Here is a 27,966-nt window from a genome sequence, read left to right on the forward strand (position 1 = left end):
TCGGCCTAATTTGGCCCACTTTGGCTCACTTTGGCCCACTTCTGCCCACTTCAGCCCACTTTGTCCCACTTTGTCCCACTTCTGCCCACTTTGGCCCACTACGGCCCACTTCGGGCCACGTTGGACCACTTTGGACCACTTTGGCCTGTTCGGCCCACTTTGGCCCACTTCGGCCCACTTTGGTCCACTTTGGCCCACTTCAGCCCACTTCAGCCCACTTTGGCCCACTTCAGCCCACTTTGGCCCACTTCAGCCCACCTTAGCCCACTTTGGCCCATTCAGCCCACTTTGATCCACTTCGGCCCACTTTGGCCCACTTCGGCCCACTTTGGACTACTTTGGCCCACTTTGGCCCTCTTCGGCCTTCTTGGGTCCACTTTGGCTCACTTCAGCCCACTTTGGCCCAGTTTCCCCTGTTTTGGCCCATTCGGCCCACTTTGCCCCATTCAGCCAACTCTGGCCCACTTTGGCCCACTTTGGCCCATTCAGGCAACTTTGGCTCACTTTGGCCCACTTCGGCCCACTTTGGCCTGCTCCCATCCATTCGGCCCAGATTGGCTTACTTTGGCCCACTTCGTCTCACTTCGGCCCACTTCAGCCCACTTTGTCCCACTTTGTCCCATTTAACCAACTTCAGCCCACTTTGGCCCACCTTGGCCCACTTTGGCCCAGTTTGGCCAATTCAGCCCAGTTTGGCTCACTTCGGCCCACTTTGGCCCATTCGGCCCAGTTTGGATCACTTCGGCCCACTACAGCCCATTTTGTCCCACTTTGGCTCACTTCAGCCCACTTCGGCCCACTTCGGTGCCGTTTGGCACACTTTAGCCCACCTTGGCCTAATTTGGCTCACTTCAGCCAATTTCTGCCCGCTTCATCCCACTTTGGCCCACTTAGGCCCTCTTTGACCCAATCAGCCCACTTCAGTCAATATGGCCCACTTTGGCCCAGTTCGGCACATTTTGGCTCACTTCGGCCCACTTTTGTCGCAGTTTGAGTCACTTTGGCCCACTTTGGCCAACTTTGGCCCGCTTCGTCCCTTTATGCCCAATTTGGCCCACCTCAGCCCACTTCGGTGCAGTTTGGCACACTTTGGACCATCTTGGCCTAATTTGGCTCACTATGGCCAAATTTGCCCCACTTCGGCTCACTTCGGCCCACTTTTGCCTGCTTCAGCCCACTTTGACCCACTTCATCCCACTTAGGCCCATTTTGGCCCTATCAGCCCAGTTTGGTCAACTATGGCTCTCTTTGGCCCAGTGTGGCCCAATTTGGCCCACTTAGGTCAATACAGCCCACTTTGGCCCATTCAGCGCATTTTTGGCTCACTTTGGCCCACTTCGGCCCACTTCGGCCTATTATGCTCAGTTTGGCTCAATTCAGCCGACTTCGGCCCGCTTTGGTGCAGTTTGGCACACTTTGGCCCAATTTGGCCCATTCGGCCCACTTTGGCCCACTTTGGCCCATTTGGCCCACTTTGGCTCACCTTGGCCCACTTTGGTCCACTTTGGACCATTAAGCCCACTTTGGCCCACTTCGGCACTCTTTGGCCCACTTATGCCCACTTTGGCACATTTGGCCCATTTTGGCTCACTTTGGCCCACTTTGGCCCACCTCAGCCCACGTTGACCCGCTTTGGCCCTTTATGCCCAGTTTGGCTCACTTCGGCCCACTTCGGCGCAGTTTAGCACACTTCGGCCCACTTTGGCCTAATTTGGGTCACTTCTGCCCACTTCAGCCCATTCAGCCCATTTTGGCCAAGTTTGGGTCCGGAAAGCAGCTAGGATCTAAATGTGTTTCTGCTTCAAAGGAAAGGACATAGGAGAAAGTTTCTTTTGCCAATGTGTGAGACTGCTGGAAAGCTGCAGATTGGTGCAGGGGATTCCAGGTGAGGCTGTGCCTGGCTGGGTCTGTAAGCTGATACAGTGCCTTTTCTGAACAGCATTTCTATGGGTCCGTTGAGCACCAATTATGAAAAGATGTTTCTGCTTCAAAGGAAAGGATCTAGGAGAAAGTTGCTGTTGCCAGTGTGTGAGGCTGATGGAGAGCCGCAGAATGGCGCAGGTGATTCTAGGCTAGGCCATTCCTTTCTGGGTCTGTAAGTAAAATGATTTTTTTTAACAGCATTTGTATGTGTCTGTGTGCAAGTTTGAACCAGGGTAGAATATTTTGGTGAGAAAAAGTAGATCATAGGCTGTGAAAGGAAAACCATGGTGATGTCTACTTCCCTCAGAGTCTTGCTGAAGGAGGAATGAAAAACATTAGATAACACTCTCGCCATATTGTCTGCACTCTCTGGCTGGGATTTGACTGAGCTGCAGCTCCCTAACCTCACCTGCCACTCACCTTTGCTTCTTAACCTCTTGGCCGAACCTCTTTTCTTCCTTAGGACTGGGGTAAGGTTGAGAGGGGCAGGGGGAAGGTGCAGGGGTGGTTGAGAGCCCCTCCTGGGGACTCAGGTTTCTGAGAGGGGAGTTGTGTTTCTGTATTACCTTTTACCTTGCATATTTCTGTGTATAACAGTATATATATTGTAAATAGTTGCTTGTACATTATGCTGCTGTAAATAAATAGCTTCATTTATATTCCCAGAGCCAGCTGAGTCTAGTTGGGTACTTCTAAAGTAGAGGGGGGTGGGATACACCCAAACCATCAAAGACCGCAATGGAGCTAGGATCAAAATGTGTTGCTGCTTCACAGAAAAGGTGCTAGGGGGAAGTTGCTTTTGCCTATCTGTGAGGCGGCTGGAAAGCTGCAGGATGGTGCAGGGGATTCAGGGCTAGGCCATTCCTGTCTGGGTCTATAAACAGAAGGATTGCCGTTCCTAAACAGCATCTGTATGAGTCCGCAAAGCAACAAGGATCAAAATGTGTTTCTCCCTCAAAGGAAAGGAGCTAGGAGAAAGTTGCATATGCCAATGTGTGAAGCTGCTGGAAAGCTGCAGAACGGTGCATGTGATTCCAGGCCAGGCCATTCCTGTCTGGGTCCATGAGCAGAAGGAGTGCCTTTTCTAAACAGCATTTGCATGGAACCGCATTGCAGCTAGGATCTAAATGTGTTTCTGCTTCGAAGGAAAGGAGCTAGGAGAAAGTTTCTTTTGTGAATATGTGAGGCTGCTGGAAAGCTGCAGATTGGTACATGTGATTCCAGGCTAGGCCATTCCTGTCTGGGTCTGTAAGCAGAAGGATTGCCTTTCCTTAACCGCATTTGTTTCGGATGGCATTGCAGCTAGGCTCTAAATGTGTTTCTGCGTCAAAGGAGAGGAGCTTGGGTGAAGTTGCTATTACCAATATGTGAGGCTGCTGGAAAGTTGCAGAATGGTGCATATGATTTCAGTCTAGGCCATTCCTGGCTGGATCTGTAAGCAGAAGGAGTGCCTTTCCTAAACCGCATTTGTTTGGAAACGTAATGCAGCTAGGATCTATATGTGTTTCTGCTTCAAAGGAAAGGAGCTAGGAGAAAGTTGCTTCAGCCAATGTGTGAGGCTGCTGGAAAGCTGCAGAATGGTGCAGGGGATTCCCGGCTAGGCCATTCCTTTCTGGGTCTGTAAGCAGAAGGAGTCCTTTTTCTAAACAACATTTGTATGGGTCCACAAAGCAGCTAGGATCAAAACGTGTTTCTGCCTCAAAGGAAAACAGCTAGGGGCAACTTGATTTTGTCAATGTGTGAGGCTGCTGGAATGTTGCAGAAAGGTGCATGTGATTTCAGGCTTGGCCATTCCTGTCTGAGTCTGTAAGCAGAAGGAGTGCCTTTCCTAAACCCCATTTGTTTGAGACCGTAATGCAGATAGGATCTAAATGTGTTTCTCCAACAAAGGAAAGGAGCTAGGAGAAAGTTTCTTTTGCCAATGTGTGAGGCTGCTGTAAAGCTGCAGAATGGTGCATGAGATTCCAGGATAGGCCATTCCTGTCTGGGTCTGTGAGCAGAATGAGTGCCTTTTCTACACAGCATTTGTATGGATCTGCAGTGAAGCTAGGATCTAAACGTGTTTCTGCTTCAAAGGAAAGGAGCTAGGGGGAAGCTGCTTTTGCCAATGTCTGAGGCTGCTGGACAGCTGCAGAATGGTGCAGGGGATTCCAGGCTAGGCCATTCCTGGCTGGATCTGTGAGCAGAAGGAGTGGCTTTTCTAAACCGCATTTGTATGTGTTCGCAAAGCAGTAAGGATCAAAAGGTGTTTCTGCTTCAAAGGAAAGGAGCTAGGAGAAAGTTTCTTTTGCCAATGTGTGAGGCTGCTGGACAGCTGCAGTATGGTGCATATAATTCTGGGCTAGGCCATTCCTGTCTGGGTCTCTATGCAGAAGGAGTGCCTTTTCTGAATAGCATTTGCATTGATCCGCAAATCAGCTAAGAGCAAAATGTGTTTCTGCTTCAAAGGAAAGGAGCTAGGGGGAAGTTACTTTTGCCAATGTGTGTGGCTGCTGGAAAGCTGCAGCATGGTGCATGGGATTCCAGTCTAGGCCGTTTCTGACTGGGTCTGTAAGCAGAAGGACTGCCTTTTTTAAACAGCATTTGCATGAAACTGCTTTGCAGCTAGGATCTAAAGATGTTTCTGCTTCAAAGCGTAGGAGCTAGGGTGAAGTTGCTTTTGCCAATGTGTGAGGCTGCTGGAAAGCTGCAGAACGGTGCATGTGATTCCAGGCTAGGCCATTCCTGTCTGGGTCTGTAAGCAGAAGGAGTGCCTTTCCTAAACCCCATTTGTTTGAGACCGTAATGCAGATAGGATCTAAATGTGTTTCTGCTTGAAAGGTAATGAGCTAGGAGAAAGTTGCTTCAGCCAATGTGTGAGGCTGCTGGAAAGCTGCAGAATGGTGCAGGGGATTCCAGGCTAGGCCAATTCTGGATGGGTCTGTATGCAGAATGAGTGCCTTTTCTAAACAGCATTTACATTGGTCTGCAAAGCAGCTAAGAGCAAAACGTGTTTCTGCTTCAAAGGAAAGGAGCTAGGGGGAAGCTGCTTTAGCCAATGTGTGAGGTTGCTGGAAAGCTGCAGAATGGTGCAGGGGATTCCAGGCTAGGCCATTCCTGGCTGGGTCTGTGAGCAGGATGATTGCCTTTTCTACACAGCATTTGTACGGAATCGCTTTGCAGCTAGGATCTAAATGTGTTTCTGCCTCAAAGGAAGGAGCTAGGGGGAACTTGATTTTGCCAATGTGTGAGGCTGCTGGAAAATTGCAGAATGGTGCATGTGATTCCAGGCTAGGCCATTCCTGTCTGGGTCTGTAAGCAGAATGAGTGCCTTTTCTAAACATCATTTGTATCGGTCGGCGAAGTGGTAAGGATCAAAATGTGTTTCTGCTTCAAAGGAAAGGATGTAGGAGAAAGGTTATTTTGCCATTGTGTGAAGCAGCTGGAAAGCTGCAGAATGGTGCATATAATTCCGGGCTAGGCCATTCCTGTCTGGATCTGTAAGCAGAATGAGTTCCTTTTCTGAACAGCATTTGTGCTAAACCGCAATTGGACTAGTGTTGGAAAACATTCGGTGGAGCGCTATGGGAAAATGACTCTTTGTTCACCAATATGGTTAGATGGTCAAATCCACTTTATTTCCGTGATACAATAACTTGCATGCACTTCTAGCAAGAGGCGTGCTCCACCAAGATTGGTTACAGTCAGAGGGTCCAGAGTTACATGTAAGGCATGCATAGGTTAACTTATCACAACATTCTAAGGGTCAGCCTCCATCACCACCCACTCCAGCCCCCTTTGGTTATCTAGTCTCTGCCCACTGCAGCTGTGTGTGGGGTGCTCAGCTGTTTACAGCTCGATTTCCTGGGCTACCAGGGCTCCAAGGACATCCCCAGCACGGGTTGCTCATGTTTATCAATTCTTGTGTGCTGTGCTAACAAGAATTTCTCCAACAGACTAGTATCAAAATTTGGTTTTGCTTCAAAGCAAGGGAGCTAGGAGAAAGTTTCTTTTGTCAATGTGTGAGGCTGCTGGAAAATCGCAGAATGGTGCATGTCATTCCAGGCTAGTCCATTAATGTCCGGGTCTGTATGCAGAAGGAGTGACTTTTCTGAATAGCTATATATTGGTCCCCAAATCATCTAAGAGCAAAATGTGTTTCTGCTTCAAAGGAAAGGAGATAGGGAGAACTTGCTTTTTCCAGTCTGTGAGGCTGCTGGAAAATCACAGAATGGTGCATGTGATTCCAGGCTAGGCCATTCCTGTCTGGGTCTGTGAGCAGAATGAGTGACTTTTCTAAACAGCATTTTTATGGGTCCGCATTGTAGGTAGGATCTAAATGTGTTTCTGCTTCTAAGGAAACGAGCTAGGAGAAAGTTTCTTTTGTGAATGTGTGAGGCTGTGGAAAAGCTGCAAAATGGTGCATGTCCTTCCTGGCTAGGCCATTCCTGACTGGGTCTGTAAGCAGAAGGAATGGCTTTTCTAAATCGCATTTGTATGGGTCCGCAAAGCAGCAAGGATCAAAACGTGTTTCTGCTTCAAAGGATAGGAGCTAGGGGGAACTTGCTTTTGCCAATGAGTGAGGCTGCTGTAAAGCTGCAGATTGGTGCATGTGATTCAAGGTTAGGCCATTCCTGGCTGGGTCTGAAAGCAGAATGAGTACCATTTCTAAATAGCATTTGTATGGGTCTGGAAAGCAGCAAGATTCAAAAGATGTTTCTGCTTCAAAGAAAGGAGCTAGGGGGAAGTTGCTTTTGCTAATGTGTGAGGCTGCTGGGGTACTGAAAAATGGTGCATGTGATTCCAGGCTAGGCCATTCCTGGCTGAGTATGTAAACAGAATGAGTGCCTTTTCTAAACAACATTTGTATGGGTCCGCAAAGCAGCAAGGATCAAAAGGTGTTTCTGCTTCAAAGGAAAGGAGCTAGGGGGAAGCTGCTTTAGCCAATGTGTGAGGCTGCTGGAAAGCTGCAGAATGGTGCAGGGGATTCCAGGCTAGGCCATTCCTGGCTGGGTCTGTAAGCAGGATGATTACCTTTTTGAAACAGCATTTGTACGGAACCACTTTGCAGCTAGGATCTAAATGTGTTTCTGCCTCAAAGGAAGGAGCTAGGGGGAACTTGATTTTGCCAATGTGTGAGGCTGCTGTAAAGCTGCAGAATGGTGCATGTGACTCCAGGCTCGGGCATTCCTGTCTGGGTCTGTAAGCAGAAGGAGTGCCTTTTCTACACAGCATTTGTATGGGTCCACAATGGAGCTAGAATCAAAATTGTATTTCTGATTCACAGGAAAGGAGCTAGGAAAAAGTTTCTTTTGCAAATGTGTGAGTCTGCTGGAAAGCTGCTGAATAGTGCATGTGATTCCAGTCTAGGCCATTCCTGGCTAGGTCTGTAAGCAGACGGTTTGCTGAAAAACACCCTAAAAGTCATGGGGGGTGGAACTCTGAAACACTGGGACTAACATTTAGCACTAGCAACCTGGTTGATAAATAGTTCAGTAAACAGGGCAGAGCCTGCACAGACTTGGTCCAAACAGTAGACTGTGATTCAGTTTCTGTTGTACATGACAAGAATCTCTTAGGGAAATCTGTCTGACGGGTGGTGCCTTCTGAAGGTCCTGGCCACACCTACTGGATAATGCAGGAGAATGGTGACATCCAGTGTATTCCACAAAGAAATCTAACGTTAGCTGAGAGAGGTTAAATTCACAGTGTACAATACAACATTCTAAGAGTTTTCTGTTCTAGGCACTATTGGCGTCCAATGATAGAATCTATGAGAGAATCTACAGTACATGAGCATGAACCCTCTATGTGTTTAAAAGTAGTTTGGATGTGGTGCTTCTGGATATGGTTTAGGGTGCACCTTGTAGAGTAGGGTTATCAGTTGGACTTGGTTGTCCTGTGGGTCTTTTCCAATCTGACTGTTTCTGTGATTCTGTGAATAATAATAGCAGCAACAAAAACAACAACAATAATAGTTATTTAGTTATATTAAGTAAGACTTTTGTATTTCATACCAAAATTTGTTAAAGTAAAATAATGATTGTACTTGATGATCTTAAAGGTCTTTTCCAGCTGAAACAAGTACATGAGTCTATGAAATACTAAGTATCTACATCAGACCAGTAACTCAATACTCACCACAATAAAAGTTAGTGATCTAACTGCTTGCTCTCTTCTCTTGTCAGAAAAGTTTGGTAATTATCAACTTACCTTCCTGATATAATTCTCGCCAAGCTTCTAAATTCATCCCAGGTATATTGTCACAATGCTTAAAATCCTGTGGAAACCTTCCAAGCTGAAAGGCATCTACTGGCACTTCAGAAATTCCGGTATTGTCACAAATCACACGGGACAAAGAGTGCTTCCTGAGTTCACGCTTTTGAACTTCTGTGAAAACATCACCATTTTCCCACCAAAATCTGGAAAGATTGATAGAAATGTTTTGAAAGCATCAAAACTTAAGAGATAATTGTTCTGAATTTCATTATTCCTGATGTAAAAGACCATGAAAAAGTATTATAGGAACAAGTAGGGAGATAGATACAACAGTAATAATGGTAAACATTGAAGACTTACATAACCAGCCTGATAGACACAAAAAGGCTGCTGTGAGCTTCAGATGATGCATTATAGTCAGCTGGTTAAAACTATACATTATTCATATTTGCAGAATTGCATTTCAAAGATGACACAAGACCACAAACTGTTGTGGAGGGCCTGTAGGCCTGAAAGCAGGCTTACTTATGCCTGCTCTGCCTGGACATGTCTCTCTGCCTGCACATGTCTTTCTGCCTACACCAGGGGTAAACGAGAACAAAAGGACACCTGATTGTGTAAGTCCCCACATGCCCAACTCGGGCCTGCCTGGTGCTGGGCCCACTTGATTCCCATACCTGGAGTCCAGGCCTGTGGGTTTTACCTAGTGTGGTAAGGTTTGGCTGACTGCCAACCTGATTGGCCGTTCGAGTGGCCAATGAGACCATTAACTCTTGGCCCACATTTGATAAATAGGGGTGCACAGGCTCACATGCAGCGCCTTCCTCACATTACTTGCAGCTCTGCCATGTGCTTGTTTGCCTGCCTGCATACTTCCTTGCAGCTTTATGCCTGCCTTTGTATGATTGCTTCGTGTGCACATTGCCGTGGGTTGCCGGGAGCAGGCCCACTTGTCTGCATTCAATTGGCCTGAGGAGCAAGCGTTGGACCCGTGCTCAGACTACACGGAACCCTGCCTCTGCACCTGGAGATCTTGCCTGTGTACCCCTGGAGAGAGCAGCCAGCAAGATCCAGCAGCAGTAAGGCCAGAGCTTGCCATTTCCCCTGACGACAGAGGATTCCAATCTTGAAGTCTACATCAGAGATCCTGAAGAATTGGACACTTGCAATAGGCTGATTCAGCCCCAGAGGGTGATTAATAATTGATAAGAATTGTGAGTAGATGCCTCTGTAATTTCTATTACTCTGCCATAAAGCAGAGAGCAGTTTTCAGCTCAGCTTTGCTGGGCAAACAGTACAAGATCTCAGGCAGCACTGAGCCATGGGGAAACTCTCTCTGTTAGTAGTTTGAATGTTTGCTAGTTATTAATAAGTTTCTGTAGATTAATATCCTAGAATGTCTTCATAACAATGTAAAGAATCTTTTAATATTAAAGTTCAGTGGTGAGACGTGAAATACTGGAAGTTAATAAATACATGTTTTTATAGATATCCTCTCGCATTAATTAATTTCTCCCCTCCGCCAAATAAGCGTTGGTCGCAGAATACCCCATCTGTGACACAAACACACACACAAAGGTTACAATTCTGAGAGAAAAAAATAGACATAATTTGAACTAGATGCTTAATCTTATTCACACCAGCATTTCCTATTTTAAGCATGGATTCCAAGAGCAGTCATAATATGGGTTAATTTCCCCATAGCATAGCTTCCAAGGTAGGAAGAAAGGAAGAGGAAGAGGATTTTGGAAGAAATTGGAATTCAGAAAGAAAGAAGGAAGGAAGGAAGTAAAGAGGGAAGGAAATAAGGACTTGTCACCTACACTATGCAAACAAAGACAAATCCATCTTCAGAATTTATGCCCAGCTGTAACAGTTTGGGTGTTCCCTGCCCCCCCCACTTTAGAAAATCACCCAGACTAGACTCAGTTGACTCTGGAAATATGGATGAAGCTTATATTTACAGCAGCACAATATACAAGCAGATAGTTACAGTATATACAGTTATATACAGAAATATACAAGGTAAAAGGTAATATAGAAACACAATTCCCCTCCCAGAAACCTGAGTCCCCAGGAGGGGCTCTCAACCATCCCTTCACCTTCCCCCTGCCCCTCTCAACCTTACCCCAGTCCTAAGAAAGAAAAGAGGTTCGGCGAAGAGGTTAAGAAGCAAAGTGGGGTAGGCCAAATGAAAGGTGATATGTGGTGGAGGGCCATATAGGCCCAAATAGCCTTGTTTACAAACTTCTACTTGCCTGGACATGTTTTCCCTCCGAAAGGTGTTTTTCTATGTAAACCAGGGGAAAACAAATTAAGCGGACAAAGGAGCACAACAAGCCTGGTGTCTTAGTGTCTGGCCTGCCCTGTCTTATAAGGTTGATGTAAACAGGTTGCATAAGCTCATGCAGTTAGCATATGGGCCCATCTGTGCTCTCTCCATATTTGGGGGTACCGGACCTGTGGACTCTACCTTATTTGGCATGTTTTGACCTGCTGCCAGAAGCTTATTGGACAGTACTGTGGCCAAAGGACCATCAATCTCACCCCACATCTCATAAATAGGGCAATTCAGTGTTCCTGTCACCCTCCTCCACCCACCACTCCTAGCCTTTTCATTGTCTGGGGCCACTACCACTGTATATAACCCTCCATTCCATGGTATTTGGCACCGATCCAGTGGGCTATCAACCAAGGCGCTCCCGAGCCCGTCGCCACTCCGAGCCCGTTGCCGCTCCAGCTCACCATCCCCAGCCCGACTGTGCCTGTGGAGCCTTCTCAGACAGCACACCCCAATATCCAAACTGAACTATTTAGATCCACAAGGATTAACAACATGGTTTTTGCTACGCATATTTGGGACCACAGAGACTGTGACTCCAATTAGTGAGTAACTGAACAATCTCGATTTGAGCAACTAAGAATTTCAGTGACTTTACCAGTGGCACTTTATGCCAAAAGACTCTCTATCCAAAACCTTTCCAAACCTCTACCAAATTCCTGAATCCTGCTGTAAATAGACATTATGTAAAATTATTTCACAACCGCATACAAAGAAATTGTGTGGGTTAACTGTATACAAGTTTGGGGTGGGAGGGAGAATTCTCTTTGTATATAATATTAAATTATTTAAAACCTTTCAAAATTCAGCCTCATACCTTACCCCTAAACTCAGACAAACCCCCTTCACAGCATGAGGTTAGGGAGTAAGATGTTGCTCAGCCAGCAGCCCAAGCGATAGTGAGAGAAAAAATGGCGAGAGTGTTATCTAATATTTTCATTTCTTCTTCCCAAACTCCTCAGCGAGACTCTGAGGGAAGTAGACATCACCATTGTTCTCCTTTCACAGCCTGTAATTTAGTTCTTCTCACCAAAACATTCTAGCTTTGCTTCAAAGTAGCACACCAGCTATTGCAAATCCTGAGTTCACAAAAAGATTTGGAGTAGGAAGAGACAGAAAAAGCAACCATTTGTTCAAAGTGATTTGGCTGGGGTTAAGACAGTGCCTGAGTCTAGTAACTTGAAAAAGAAATCTCTTCATTTTTTGTCACATTACTGACAAAAGATTTTAAGGCTATCAGAATAGAGTTGTCAGACAAAAATTCCACTTAGTCCTGATTTATGAACTTAAACAAGTATATTAGAACAAATGCTTTGAAGCTTCTACTTACTGTCATGTCAATTAGGATATCTAGTAAATACATGTTGGTGCAGATACAGATACACTTGCTACACTTTGTGACAAGGCACTTCAATGTATGTTAGATTTTTCTGTTCTTACACTTACTGACAACTCTAACATGTTACATATGTGAGAGTCTGATCCTCTCTCTTGTTAATCAACAAAGATAAAGATTGCATCGTCCCTCCTTAATCAACAAAGATTGCATCATCTCTCCTTAATCTTGTTACTTTTGGGACTCAGACTTGGTGCTTGGCCCAAAAGCTCAGAGATGCAAATCAACAGACAATACCTTTGAAACTCCTAGACCTCACCCTGGCTGGACTGCCCAGGAAGCCGCCATCTTATCTCAGCTGCCCCCAAGGGCTGTGTATGCAGGGTGTGGACAGGTGTAGCTGAGAGAGGGCGGAGGCCCTCCCCCCGGCGACGCTGGACCCCTGTGAATGTGTGAGAATGCACAGGAAGATGCCCTGGGGGGGCTGCAGCTGGACACTGAGCAGAAAACTGTATAAAAAGGCAGGAGAAATGCCTGCCAAAGTGTGGTATTCCGATCAGACCACCGGTGGCATCACCAGCAGACAAAGTGTGGCATTCCCAGCGGACCACCATTCCCACCGGACCAAGAGTGGCACCTCCACGGACCACCATTCCCACCGGACCACCAGTGGCATCCCCACCAGACAAAGCGTGGCACCTCCATCGGACCACCAGTGACATCTCCACCCATGGCATTCCCATCAGACCACCGGTGGCATTACCAGCAGACAAAGTGTGCCATTCCCACCGGACCACCGAGGGCAGACCATCACCAGACCACCAGAACTGCACACCGCCTGAAGAACCTCTGACAAACTCCACAGAAGATCATCCCTGGGCCACGCACCCGTCTCTCTCTCACTCCTTCATCTGCGACTGAGGGTAATATGCTCACAGCCTTTTCCCCTTCCCTGCTCCTTCTTCTCTTCTCCATCGGTCTCTTTATCTTTCTCTCTCCCCCTTCTCCCCTCTCTCCCTCTGTTCTGATCTTTCTCTCTCCCCCTTCTCCCCTCTCTCCCTCCGTTTTGCCCAACCTTATCCTTTAATAAACAGTTTCATGGTGATATCTGGTCTCGTTTGCACCTTAATTTCACAACATGGAATCCATAAGAACTGGTCTAGCTCCTCTGGACAGAGATACTGTTAATCTCTGCTCCTCCGGACCTTGACAACATACTCCTAACTTCTCTTAGTTCCTTTAGTATTAATGAGAGCATACACATTCACATTTAAGTTAGCTGACACAAACTCTCTGGCAGAAACTCAATGAATTCTTTCATTACAAGAACTCTCTTTTTTTCTCAGTTTGGAGTTAAGGTATTAAATTTTGCTTAGGTTTAATTAACACTAGTAGCAACATGAGATGATGAATAAAAAGTAATATTGTAAGGCAATGAGAAATGGAAACAAAGCTAGGAGGACCAAGATAGATTGTTCTTCCTCTGAAAGGGTTGAGTATGATTTAGAGGACTTTCAACTTTTTTTTTAATAAATGTGAGTGGAATGTTTGTTGTCTATACAGTTTATGCTAATAGGGCATCACCTTTATGATTAACATAGATTTTTTCCTGTGAGCTAATTAACATTTTTTAAAGTTCAGATTTAAATTCTGCCTCGGATGCTTATTTACATAATGGTTTCTTTCCACAACAGTGACTTATGAGAGGAGCTTAAAGGTGAGCACAAGGACCAGATATTCTTAAAACACCACTGCTATCCTGGTGTGAGCTGTTTAAAATGAGCCTTCTCACAAGATGCAAAATTACTACTGAAAATAGATGTTGGAAGTGAAAAAAAAGTTTGAGTTTATAATTGCTTCAAGAGCAGAAGCAAGATTTAAACTGCATCTTACACCACTTTGTGACCTGAAGCTTCATTTCGCCTGCCTTCCTGGTGCGTAGGTTAGTACCGGTACATATTTTGCTCAGATTTGGGTCTCTCAGTACAAAATATATGAAGTTGCTGAAGTGTGTCCAGGAAAGGGCAACAAAGAACAAGTTTTGAGAGAGAATATGTCTTACAAGGAAGATCTGAGGGAACTGGAGTTGTTAAGTGTGCTAGTTTGAAGCAAGCTAGAATGTTTTGGTAAGAAGAAGTAGATAACTGGCTGTGGAAGGAAAACATTGGTGATGTCTCCTTCCCTCAGAGTCTCACTGAAGAAGAATGTAAACGTTAGATAACTCTCTCACAATTTTGTCTTCACTCTCGGGCTGGGCTTTGACTGAGCTGCAGCTCCCTAACCTCGCTGCCACTAATCTTGCTTCTTAACCTCTTGGCTGAACCTCTATTTTTTTCCTAGGACTGGGCTAAGGTTGAGAGGGGCAGGGGGAAGCTGCAGGGGTGGTTGAGAGCCCCTCCTGGGGACTCAGGTTTCTGGAGGGGAGTTGTGTTTTCTGTATTACCTTTTACCTTGTATATTTCTGTCTATAACTGTATATACTGTAAATATCTGCTTGTACATTGTTCTAGCTGTAAATAAACAGCTTCATTTATATTCCCAGAGCCAGCTGAGACTAATCTGGGTGATTTCTTAAGTGGGGGGGTGGGGTACACCCAAAACATCACTATATATAGACTAAAGAAGAAGAAGGAAAAGCTCACCTAATAAAACTGAAAGAGCTAAGATAAAAATGTGGAAGGGCTATCTTTAAATGCCATGTTGTCTTATGTCTGGGAAGTATGTTTACAAGTACATTAAATTGCCATTGATTTTGGTGTTTCACACAAAGTATTTCAACAGCATGAATAAACTCACCTGTCACCATTTCTTAGTGCTTTCATTTGCTTTCCAATTAAACATGCAAATAGAGGACCGGTTCTAGCACCTGGTAGAAAGTCTTCTACCAGACCACCAAGCCAAACATCAATATTGCTAGGATTATGGTACAATTCCATAATTTTTTCAGTGATGTTTGGATTGGTTATTACAGAATTCAGGTCACTCTGAGTTTCCAGTTTTGGCAAATCACAGAATTCTCGCCAGTCATTATAACCTGTAAATAATATGTTAAAAAGAAGATTAGACTTGACTGCTAAGCATGAGAAGTTAAATTTCAAAATGTGTAACAACTCCTTAATCACAGTCATAGACACTTGTGTCTAAAGATAAGACTATTATTGTTGCTTAAATTCATCAGTGAAATCACAGCAGTATCTGAACCTACAAAATATGCAATTACTACATCATTTTGTCAAAGGAAAACAAATTTTAAAAAATTCTCACCAATTTAAGCAATAAAAATATGATAATAAATAATAGGAGTATGTACAGCATGTTTTGATTTCCAGACTAGAAGTAGTCTGATGAAGAGTGGGCAGAAAGTAACTTGAATGAAGTTAGCAACTAAAGCACTTTGCTGAGAAGAACATTCTAGGGCTCATATCCAGCTCTCTGGAAAACAGATTTATTCCATCTTTCTTCACATCATTGGAATTAAACTCCCCCACCTCTCAAGCATGCTTGTTAGATGTCTTTAAACAGAACTGGGACCATACTGTATTTTTTTTAACAGCTCATGCAATCAAATTCAACTAAGCTCCAGTAACTGTCCTCTAAACCAGTACACTCATTGCCTGCTGGGCTAATGCTCCTTGATTGTTACTTCACTCTTAACCTGGGCTGACTGGAGTAAAAAAATCTATTCACAAAATCCAAGCACATATGTGTAACATTTCCCAGAATGAGGTGTATGCCCAACCAAGCCACCTACACCAGTCTTGCAGACATTTCAAGACCTTCTGTGGTTAGTAGAACCAGCGAGGTTGTATCTAAGCTGACCAACAAGCTTGGGACAGCTTGCTGCTACAGGCAGAAACACCACTCCACTGGAACTGATCCTGACAAGAGTGTATCTCAGGTATTTTCTACATTGAGCATGCCCAGATCCACTCTAGTACCATCCTTCCAGACTTATCAGATTATTTTAATTTCAAATGTTGTGGAATAGTTTGTTTCCATAAAAGTTAAAAATATTAGCAACTTACATTTTAAAAGAGACATAAGTTGATTTTCTAGTGATAAAAGGTATTATTTAAAAGCTTATAATTACATCCCAAGTATAAGTAGCTATAGCTGAGTTACCAGAAAGTTCAAGAAAAATCAGTAGACCTGGGAGTCCATGATCACGACCACGCTGTAAATTTAATGATGATAAATCAAGCGAACCATTGTTGGACAACACAAAAAGTTTTTCTGTTAACTCCTCATTCAGCAGTTGATCTTGCACCAGCAGTTTTGCTGAATGCGCTAGAAGACCCCTCAATAAAGGATCCAAGCCTCCTTTAAACACAGAAATAGCATAATGTTACAGTTTATACATAAAACATTTTAAGCTTATTGTGCTGGTTTGAGGCTAATTTTTACTGAGAGAAATTAAATCTTTAGCTGTGAGAAGAAAACAACAATAATCTATATCCCCCAGTTTTCTGCCAAGAAGCACAATTAATCAAAATATAGGTAAGATAGCAACTTCTCACATACTTCTTAGCTCTTACTTCGGCCTGTGCCTTCTTTCTGGCGGTCTGATCTCTGTGGCGGATTCTGCCTTTAACTCTCTAATCTACCTAACCCCTTTTTCCTCTAACCTCTTTGTCATCTGTTTTTTTGATGTCACCTCAGATCTCCAGATTTATCACCTGAGATATACATGAGTTGATCTGGTTATTTTTGAAGGTATGTAAAGAGGGAGGGGAAAAGGGGTTTGGGTTGGGAGCCCTCCTGGGGACATGGATTTTTTCTGGGAGGGTACTGTATTTCTGTGTTACTTTTAATTTGTATATAACTGTATATATTTGTGTATATCTGCTTGTATGTTGTGCTAAGCTGTAAATACAGCTTCATTCTTAATTTCCAGCTCATCTGAGTCTAGTCTGGGTGATTTCATAAGAGTTGGGGGGCAGATAATACCCAAACCATGATACTTATTAACAAATGTGAATGTTGTACATGTTTCTATGCCTTTTAAACACTGGCTACGCAGGCGTTTACTCTGAAGCACTTGTAAATCTCCTTTGGGTTGAAACAGAGATAATAGTGGTAGTTCTTCATGTGTAAGAAAATTTTTAACCTAATAATGCATTCATCTTCAAAAAGAGACATGAAATATCTTTATCTTCAGCTAACTCTCACCAGTCTATTACCAATCTACCAGCGTAGTTTAATCTGGAGAGCAATTTTTGTCTTATTCAGGTAAACCATTGCAGTTCACATTATAGTGCTCTGGAACCTATGCAATGACTTAAGCCAGTAATGTAATGAAATTGATGTTTCTGATCCTAATTCATGATAAATAACTTTGAAAAATGTTACAGTATTATGGAATAAATACCCAAACACTTAAAACAATACCATACCTCCTTTAATGAGCCTCCAAGGACTAAAGAAAACTTCATGCAAATGGAGATCAGGGAGTTCTGGATCATTTAAATACTGTGCATTCAATCTCTTTACTATTGGCTGGATTGTTGCATGACCAAAACGAAAAGCAGCTGTTGAAAATACATTAGAAACTGTTGGATTTATTGTGGGATCATAACCTTTGTAGAGGCCAATATACAGATTAAAAGCATCTTGACCAATGATTTTGGGAATGTAATCTCTTAAAGTAATAATCTGAAAGAAAATAAAAACAAACATTAATCATTCGATGCTTTTATAGACAAATAATCATGGTTCCTAAGTGCTAAATGCCTTCCTTCACTCATTTATGCCCAGGCACCTAGCATGACTAAGAGCAGTATTAGCTGGTAAAAGATACTGGTTTTACTTTTGCAGTAAGGAGACAAATGATTAAAGAGGATCAGTGCCACAACTCAGTACAGAGCAACAGTCAGGCTCCTATTAGCTCTTAACAAAAATGCTAGACCAAAACCCCCCTTAAACAGACATTATTAGTGTTGCTTACACACAATCCACAGGAGTAATCCATCTCATAGAAGGTGTGCTGAGATTAAAAACCTTCATAATAATGATGGTGTAAATTATAATTCTTTTTAAAATGACAACAAAAGCATGAATTATAATAAAATCTTTCACAAAGGGTTGTTGATATGAACATATTCCATTTTCAGCCATATATATGTGACATAAATTCTTTTTACTAAATATTTGAAATGATCAGGCTTTAAAATTCTTGTGCCCAGAATTCCCTGGGAAGCATTTTATTCCAAACTCAAGCCAATTTATAGATTCCTAAAAATCAGACTTCAAAAAAGAAAATGATGATAAACACCTTCTGTCAAATGTTTTTGAAATGTAATAGTATTAAAGTTGCATGAAGATGCATGAGTAATCATGACTAAAAAACCCAGGAAATAGTCTAACATGTCAAATAAAATGAAAGTGCATTACATGTTAAAGACTACAATAAAGCACAATGGGGTGAATATAAAGTATAAAATAACTTATAGACTCAATATAGTTTACAGTAAAACATATTGGCAAATCCACTTAGAGCTTGATGTTGTATATATTGAAAAGGCAGTTGGCATAAAATGACCTTACCAAAAATTTACATCTATATTTCAGGTACAGCACAGAGACAAGCAAATCCCTCCAGAATTTGCTAACTTTTCTCAGAAGGCAAAAGTAACAACTTATTTATATTTTCAGGTTAGGACATGCAATCAACAAAATACTTTAAAGACAATAGGTTGGATTTTCTTTCATTACTCCTTTGGTACAACACAGAAGAAAATAAAATAATTGCTGAAAATGAATATAGATGATGTCATTTGGGAAGTTAACCTTTTGCTACCTTCATGAAGGTTTTGCAAGACAATAGAGGTTTTTTTTCTAATTTCAGATCTAGAGATAGCCTTTACAAGTGAAGACTTAAAACAGGACAAGGTTAGCTATGGACACAAACATGTTCATATGACTGCAATTTCTTTTTTGGCTTAATGTAGATGAAATCTCAAGAGAAACTGCTCATAAAGGCCAGACTCCCCAAAGGAAAGGACAGTTTAGATTTTTCATTTGCTCCAGAGGCAAGATTTTTATTTCTTGTTTCCTTGTGAGATTGTCATTTCAAGACATGACAATTTAAAGGCTAAGGGTAAAGAGGTCTTATGCCTGCCTTGAGCTAGGATGGACTTCTCTTTGATGGAAACTTCCAATGGTTAAAAATAAAGCTTCATCAAGTAGACACCACTACCACACAGGAGATTGCACTTAAGGAAATAATTCTCTAGTTTAATAAGGGTACAAGAGCACTGGAATAGGCTACCCAGAGAGTTTGTGGAGTTTCATTCTCTGGAGATTTCCAAAATTTGCCTGGATACACTCCTGTACAACTTTCTCTAGGTGAATCTGCTCTGGTAGGGAGGATGGGTTAGATGATCTCCACAGGTCTCTCTCAATCCTTAACATTCTGTGATTCTGTGATGTTTCTGATACATCTGAAGATGACATTTCTAGGAAGAATCCAAAATCTATCTGAGAACCACATCTAAAGTAGCATTCAGTAGGTGTGGTCTCTGAATGTACCATGATTGCATTGGTCTGTGTGAAGTCAAGGAGAGGCTCAATGCAAGTTTTAATAACTGGCACTTACAAAGTTTTCAGGAAAGTATGAATAGCTGACAAACAGCAGTGGGTTGCCTCCTTTCTTTTTTTAGATGCACCCCATGTTCTGAGACAATGATTTGAAAGAGTTTATTTCCTTTCATATTTAGCATCAAGTCCAGTGCTCCTTCAACAACAGATTCTTACCCACCCACACACACTTTTGAATTTGCCCCAGCTAACTCAGACAGACCCTGGGAATATAGATGAAGCAATTTATTTACAGCTAGCAGAATTTACAAGCAGCTATTTACAATATATACAGTTATATACAATTATATACAGAAATATACAAAGGATAAACAATACAAAAGCACAACTCCCCTCCCAGAAACCTGAGTCCCCAGGAGGGGCTTTCAAACCACCCCAACACCTCCCCCGGCCCTCTCAACCTTACCCCAGTTCTCAGGAAGAAGAGAGGTGCGGCCAAGAGGTTAGGGAGGACGGTTAATAGGAGCAAGGTTAATGAGATGGGACTAGGTCTGAAGGCAAAGGCAGAAGAGGAGACAAAAATGGAGAAAGTTTACTTCTTCTTCCCAGAGTTCTCAGCGAGACTGTGAGAGAAGGAGACACCATGTTTTTAATTCCACTGCCTGTTATCAAGTTCTTTTACCAAAACATTCCAGCTTGCTTCAAACTAGCACAATCCACCCCTGTCTACTTCGCTCAGAGTATCGCTGAGAATTATCCAATCTAATCTAAACCAATATTTACACTAAAACAATATATACAAGTTCAGTTCACACTTCAATCAGATGTAGGTGATTCAAAAGCTCAGAACAGGGACTCCCAGGTGACGTTGGGTTTGTGCTCACGTACTGTAGATTCTTTCGTAGATTCTTCGAGTGTTGGGTGCTGATGGTACCTAGAGCAGAAAACTCTTAACAGCTTGAATTTAAACTCTCTCAGCTAAGGTTAGATTTCTCTGTTGAATACACTGGATTTCACCATTCTCTTGCATTACCCAATATGTATGACCAGGACCTTCAGCAGACACCACCCCTCGGACAGGTTTCCCTTCGCCCGAAGGAGAAAATACCCAAACAGTTTTCCCTAACAGATTCTTCTCATGTACAACAGGAACTTTATCACCGTCTACTGTTTGGACTAAATCTGATTGTGCAGGTCCTACTCTGTTTACTGAACCTCTACTGTTTACCAACCAGGTAGCTTGTGCTAAATGTTTGTCCCAGTTTTTCAGAGTTCCACCCCCAAGGCTTTTAGGGTGGTTTTCAGCAAATCATTGTAGCGCTCAATCTTCCCTGAAGCTGGTGCATAGTAGGGTATGTGGTAGATCCATTCAATACCATGCTCTTTGGCCCAGTTTTTCACAAGATTGTTCTTGAAATGAGTACCATTGTCTGACTCGATTCTCTCTGGAGTTCCATGCCTCCACATGATTTGTCTCTCCAAACCAACAATTGTGTTGCGTGCAGTAGCATGTGGAACTGGATAGGTTTCCAACCATCCAGTGCTGGCTTCTACCATCGTTAGCACATACTGCTTGCCAGAATGAGATCAAGGTAAAGTGATGTAGTCAATCTGCCAGGCTTCACCATACTTATACTTTGACCATCTCTCACCATACCATAAGGGCTTGATTCGCTTAGCTTGCTTAATAGCAGCACAAATGTCACAGTCATAGATGACTTGGGTGATATCGTCCACGGACAAGTCAATTGACTAATCGCGAGCCCATCGGTATGTTGCATCTCTACCTTGGTGTCCAGATGAGTCATGGGCCCACCGAGCTAAGAACAACTCACCTCGGTTTTTCCAATCAAGGTCAATGTCAAGATCAGAGTTTGCATCAACTTGAGCAATCTTATCAGCTTGGTCTGCCTACTGGTTATGTTGATGTTCCTCAGTAGCTCTGCTCATAGGCATGTGTGCGTCTACGTGCCGCACATTCACTGGGATTTTCTCCAGCCGTGCATCAATGTCCTACCATAGATCAGCACACCAAATAGGCTTTCCTTTCCTCTGCCATTCTTCTTCCAGTCCTTTAGCCAACCCCATAGAGCATTGGCTACCATCCATGAGTCGGTGTAGAGGTAAAGGATAGGCCAATTCTCACGTTCAGCCACATCAAGAGCAAGTTAAGAACTGGCAGTCTAGGAGCTAAAAGCAATTGTGACTCAGTTCCAATCACTTCAGAAGCTTCTTTCACTCTTTCATAGGCTGCTAGAATCTCTTTCTCAGTTGCAGTGTAATTTGTCTCTGAACCTCTGTAACAACGTCCCCAGAAACCAAGTGGACGACCAGGTGTCTCATTTGGAGCTCTCTGCCAAAGACTCCAAGTTGGACCATTGTCACTGGCAGCCGTGTACAGAATGTTCTTAATGTCCGGACCAGATCGCACAGGTCCCAGGCCCACTGCATGGACTACTTCTCGCTTGATCTGAACAAAAGCTGCTTGTTGTCCAGGTCCCCACTCAAAATTGTTTCTCTTATGAGTCACATCATGCAGAGGTTTGACAATCTGACTGAAACCAGGAATGTGTAGTCTCCAAAATCCCACCACACCAAGAAAACAAAGTGTGTCCTTTTTACTGGTGGGAACTGCCATAGTAGAGACTTTGTTAATCACATCCTGAGGAATATGATGGCGACCATCCTGCCACCGCACTCCCAGAAATTGAATTTCTTTGGCAGGTCCTTTGACCTTGTCTCTCTTAATGGCAAAACCTGATTGCAACAGAATGTCAATGATCTTGTTACCTTTCTCAAAGATTTCCTCATCAGTTTGGCCCCACACAATGATGTCGTCGATGTACTGGATGTGCTCTGAAGCTTTACCTTTCTCCAATGCATTGTGGATGACCGAGTGACAGATGGTTGAGCTGTGTTTCCACCCCTGAGGCAAACGATTGAACTGGTACTGGATTCCTCTCCAGGTGAATGCAAACTGAGGCCTGCACTCCTTTGCTATGGGAATAGAGAAGAAAGCATTAGCAATGTCTATGGTTGCATACCACTTAGCCTCCTTCGATTCCAGCTCGTACTGGAGTTCCAGCATGTCTGGCACAGCTGCACTCATGGGTGACGTTACCTCGTTGAGGGCACAAAAATCAACTGTGAGTCTCCATTCACCATTGGGTTTACACACAGGCCAGATGGGACTGTTGAAAGATGAATGAGCTTTCTCTATGACAGCCTGACTCTCTGGTTGATGAATCAGCTGATGAATGGGCAACAAAGAGTCACGGTTAGTTCTGTACTGCCTGTGATGAACAGTTTGAGTTGCAATTGGCACTTCCAGATCCTCTATGTCATGATGTCCCACAACTGCAGATTCATCTGAAAGTTCAGGTCTAATGGACAATTTCAGTTTATCATCCTCAATCTCTACAGATGCTATACCAAAAGCCCATTTATGACCCTTAGGATCTTTGAAACAACCTTGTCTCAAAAAGTCAATTCCCAGAATGCAAGGCGCATCAGGACCAGTTACAATAGTATGTGTCTTCCACTCTTTACCAGTTAAACTGATCTCAGCCTGTATCTTAGTTAACTCTTGAGATCCACCAGTGATTCCAAAGATAGAAATGGACTCTGTCCCTTTGCAATTGAATGGCAATAAAGTGCACTGAGCACCTGTGTCAACTAAAGCCCTGTATTTCCGAACTCTTGAACTGCCAGGCCACCTAATGAATACATTCCAATAGATTCGGTTCTCTCCACTATCCTTTTCCTCCTCCTGGCTGGAGGCAGGGCACCCCTAATGCTGAACATGGCATGTAGGGTGTACACAGTGATTGGTGTTGTTGTAAGAGGAATTGCAACTGTTGGAACAATTGCAGTTGCTCTCAGGTGCCGAAGAAGTGACAGCTACTTTTCGGGCATTGGTGCCTCTGTTTCTGCCACTCTGCAGTTCCCTGACTCTCCTTGAAAGAGCTGAAGTAGGTTTACCATCCCACTTGTTCATGTTCTCACCGTATGTGTCACGCAGAAGTATCCACAGTGACGCACGTGATTGCTGATGTCTAGGTGGAATTTGTCTCCTCCTGGGCTGGAATTGCCTTGCAGGAGGTGGGCGTCTGTTCCTGACTGCAGAAACATGCACCCATTCAGATGATGCAGGAATGGTATCCTTTACCAGATTAGAAATTGAGGTTGTAAGGTCCTCCTTCAGTTCTTTCATGCTCTCCTTAATACCATCTCTAATACCATCTTTAAGCTCCATAGTCATAGTTTTTATGGCACAGATTATACGAGAATGTGACAAGCTGTCCTCTATCTGCCTGAGCTGGTCAGTGAATTCACCAACAGTGAAAGACCTTCCATTATCACTCCTTGCTAGGAATTTGCTGGCCAAGATGTTAGCATACGATGAAGGAGCAAGCTTAATCAGCTTCTTCATGAGACCTGTTCCAAGAGGAATATCGTCAGGCTCATGAGTACCATGATCTCCATAAAGCTCTTCCTTCACAGCAAACTCCTTCAGAAGCTTAATTCCCTGCTCAACGGTGTTCCATTTCTTGGCAGCCCATGGCAAATCATCTCGGAAAGGATATCTCATAGCCACAGCCAACAGAAGGCATGTCCACAAGCTAACCCTACCAAGAGGACTTGCTAGGTGTTTGTCCACTCCACTCTCCTTAGTGAGTGGTCCCAGCTGCTTGGCAGACTTGTCTCCTACCTGCAGAGCATTAGCACAAATGCCACAGCATCTCACTATCCAGCTTAGGATTGGCTCACCTGATTCCCTTGTGTATTCCTTCCTAACTTCCCTGACCTCTCTGAGTGGATCCTTGGAGCCTTGGATGTCATCTTCCTCCTGTTCCTCCTGTTGATCTGGTGGTACTGCGCCTAACAGATCCTTCCTCATAGCACTCTTAAACTCATTGGAACCATCCTCTTTCTTGGCAGCTAACCTCACAGCGCTCCTCTCACTTGAGTATTGTTGTCTCAGCGTATCTACAAGATCTCACAGACTAACTATCTCCTCCTCCTCTTCTCCTTGCTGCTGATCACCAGAGGTCCCCTCTCTTACATCCTCCTGCAAACCACTCTTTGTCTTAGCTTTTGCCTTAGCAGGTGCCAGAAAGGCCTGAATAGCAACAGACTTGGACGTGTCTGCTGGAGGGTTTGAATCATTAGGGGTCTGACCTGGAGGGTTTGAATCATTGGGGGTCTGACCTGGAGCTTGTGAGTTCAAATCTGCCTTGCTTTTAACAGGAGGATTTTGGTTCTGGTCTGCTGGCTGGGGGTTCGAATTGGCTGAGCTGGTGTCATTAGGATTTGGACTGACTGGGCTAGCGTTACCACCATTAGTGTTATTAACATTAGTGGGATTATTTGCCTGTTCTCCTGGGATGCCTGCCAAACTCTGTGGATTGTTTTTGTTATCCTTATCATTGTTTATGTTAGCAGCGGGAACATTGGCCGTGTTCCCAGCACTTGGAGAAGGGGGCAGAGGCTGGCAAGGGGGAAGCCGATAACTCTGTTCCCTTGTTTTGTGTGAAAGAGACTGCTTCTGAGACACAGAATTTTTCCTAGTTCTTACAGAAGCTGGTTTTGAATTTTTCACAAATAATACCAGAATTAATATGAAAATTAAAATCATAAGAGCCAGATTACTGCACACCAATCCCGCCACAATCTCTTTTCTGTAAAAATCCTTGCAGGGATTTGGCATTTCAGTTTGGGGCTGGATGACCCTCATGAGAGCAGTAGATAAAGCAGAATTTTGACTGATTGTCACATTATTGACAAAAGCTCTTGTAATATCACTAGTAATATTCTCAGTGACACTAAAACCAGCATAACCAAGAATAAAATCACCCCAGCTCCAGAACATGTTTGAAAGCTTAGTTTTAGCCTTCTTAAAAACTACATGAAGCAAGAAATAACCAATTTGATCTTTGATCCAATTGTACACAAAACACCAGAAAACAGGCCACACAATAATCCCCACCAAGTACAATAGCTGCTTGATTAGCTTCATCTTAATTCCCAGAGCTAATTTCCAATCACTCAAATATATCTAGCCCCACGTTGGGCACCAATTAAAAAATGTGATGGTTTGGGCTCTTACCCGCCCCCACACACTTTTGAATTTGCCCCAGCTAACTCAGACGGACCCTGGGAATATAGATGAAGCAATTTATTTACAGCTAGCAGAATTTACAAGCAGCTATTTACAATATATACAGTTATATACAATTATATACAGAAATATACAAAGGATAAAGAATACAAAAGCACAACTCCCCTCCCAGAAACCTGAGTCCCCAGGAGGGGCTTTCAAACCACCCCAACACCTCCCCCGGCCCTCTCAACCTTACCCCAGTTCTCAGGAAGAAGAGAGGTGCGGCCAAGAGGTTAGGGAGCACGGTTAGTAGGAGCAAGGTTAATGAGATGGGACTAGGTCTGAAGGCAAAGGCAGAAGAGGAGACAAAAATGGAGAAAGTTTACTTCTTCTTCCCAGAGTTCTCAGTGTGACTGTGAGAGAAGGAGACACCATGTTTTTAATTCCACTGCCTGTTATCAAGTTCTTTTACCAAAACATTCCAGCTTGCTTCAAACTAGCACAAACATGCTTGTCTAAAAATATACCAATAAAATCAGAGCCAGAAAGGGACTATATGGAAAACAAATTGCAAAGAACTATAATAGGCTGCTCTAACATTCATAGAATTGCAAAAAATTGGATAAGATCAAGTCCAACTGTCACCCCAACACAACTATGACTGCATAGAATGACAGAATTTTTAAGGCTGGAAAAAAGTTGGAACGTATCACTTACTTTGAGTCTAGGATTAGCAAGTAATCTTTCAGATGTTTACAGCAACATAAAAGGTTTATGTGGATATAATGAGCCTAAGCTTGCAAAACCCTGGGTTGCCTCAATATTTATGAGATTACTGGTAATTTCAGCTCGTCTTAGGATACATTTATCTCCTCAGAACATCAATTCCACGCACTATAGAACCTTTAAGAAGAAATAAATTTTAATCAATAATGTCAGTATTTCTACTGTATCATAGCAGTCATTGTTTCAGTGCTATAATGCAGTGAAAAATTGTGACAAAACGGCAATGTCGTTTACACCGAAGACAATGTGCTCAATGTTTAAGTGACTTTAGTAGTCTAAACGATCAGATAGTAACAGAACAATTAAGAATATCTAAATGTTATTCATTTAGTATCACAGTATCATCAGGGTTGGAAGAGACCTCACAGATCATCAAGCCTTTACCACAGAGCTCAAGGCTAGACCGTGGCACCAAGTGCCACATCCAATCCTGCCTTGAACAGCCCCAGGGATGGCGACTCCACCACCTCCCCGGGCAGCCCATTCCAGTGCCCAATGACTCTCTCAGTGAAGAACTTTCTCCTCACCTCCAGCCTAAATTTCCCCTGGTGCAGCCTGAGGCTGTGTCCTCTCCTTCTGGCGCTGGCCACCTGAGAGAAGAGAGCAACCTCCTCCTGGCCACAACCACCCCTCAGGTAGTTGTAGACAGCAATAAGGTCACCCCTGAGCCTCCTCTTCTCCAGGCTAAACAATCCCAGCTCCCTCAGCCTCTCCTCGTAGGGCTGTGCTCAAGGCCTCTCACCAGCCTCGTCACCCTTCTCTGGACATGCTCAAGCATCTCAATGTCCCTCCCAAACTGGGGGGCCCAGAACTGAACACAGTACTCAAGGTGTGGTCTAACCAGTGCAGAGTACAGGGGCAGAATGACCTCCCTGCTCCTGCTGACCACACCATTCCCGATGCAGGCCAGGATGCCACTGGCTCTCTTGGCCACCTGGGCACACTGCTGGCTCATGTTCAGGTGGGTATCAATCAGCACCCCCAGATCCCTCTCTGTTTGGCTGCTCTCCAGCCACTCCGACCCCAGCCTGTATCTCAGCATGGGGTTGATGTGGCCAAAGTGCAGCACCCTGCACTTGGAGCTATTGAACACCATCCCACTGGACTCTGCCCATCTGTCCAGGCAGTCAAGGTCCCGCTGCAGAGCCCTTCTGCCCTCCAACCCAGCCACATCTGCCCCCAGCTTGGGGGCATCTGCACACTTGCTGATGACTGACTCCATGCCCTCATCCAGATCATCTATGAAGATGTTAAAGAGGATGGGGCCCAGCAGAGATCCCTGAGGGACACCACTAGTGACAGCCACCAGCTGGATGTGGCACCATTCACCACCACTCTCTGGGTCCGGCCCTCCAGCCAGTTCCTAACCCAGCACAGAGTGTTGCCATCCAAGCCATGGGCTGACAGCTTAGCCAGCAGTTTGCTGTGGGGGACAGTGTCAAAGGCCTTGCTGAAGTCCAGATAGACCACATCCACAGGCCTCCCCACATCCACCAAGCGGGTCACCTGATCATAGAAGGAGATCAGGTTGGAGAGGCAGGATCTGCCCTTCCTAAACCCATGCTGGCTGGACCTGAGCCCTTGGCCATCCCTCAGGTGCGCTTTTATCACCCCCAAGAGAACCTGCTCCATCAGTTTCCCTGGCACTGAGGTCAGGCTGATGGGTCTGTAGTTCCTGGGTTCCTCCATCCGACCCTTCTTGTGGATGGGGACCACGTTGGCTGTTTCCAGTCTCCTGGGACC

At 44.1% G+C, this 27,966-nt stretch overlaps 1 protein-coding gene across 1 annotated transcript in view; it reads right to left on the reverse strand.

The window, feature by feature from the left end:
- Positions 1-1,306: 1,306 nt before the first annotated feature.
- The window catches only part of TPO (thyroid peroxidase), a 74,175-nt gene continuing 47,515 nt past the window's right edge, over positions 1,307-27,966 (reverse strand). Inside the window, exons 8-12 of the mRNA XM_064146736.1 lie at positions 17,192-17,450; positions 15,948-16,118; positions 14,595-14,832; positions 8,116-8,324; positions 1,307-1,551 (exon numbers count right to left, since the gene is read on the reverse strand). Coding sequence (XP_064002806.1) covers positions 1,307-1,551; positions 8,116-8,324; positions 14,595-14,832; positions 15,948-16,118; positions 17,192-17,450 — 1,122 coding nt within the window. The remainder of the gene's footprint in view (positions 1,552-8,115; positions 8,325-14,594; positions 14,833-15,947; positions 16,119-17,191; positions 17,451-27,966) is intronic.

Source organism: Pogoniulus pusillus, chromosome 7 (genome assembly GCF_015220805.1).
Source record: "Pogoniulus pusillus isolate bPogPus1 chromosome 7, bPogPus1.pri, whole genome shotgun sequence".
Taxonomy (NCBI): Eukaryota; Metazoa; Chordata; class Aves; order Piciformes; family Lybiidae; genus Pogoniulus; species Pogoniulus pusillus.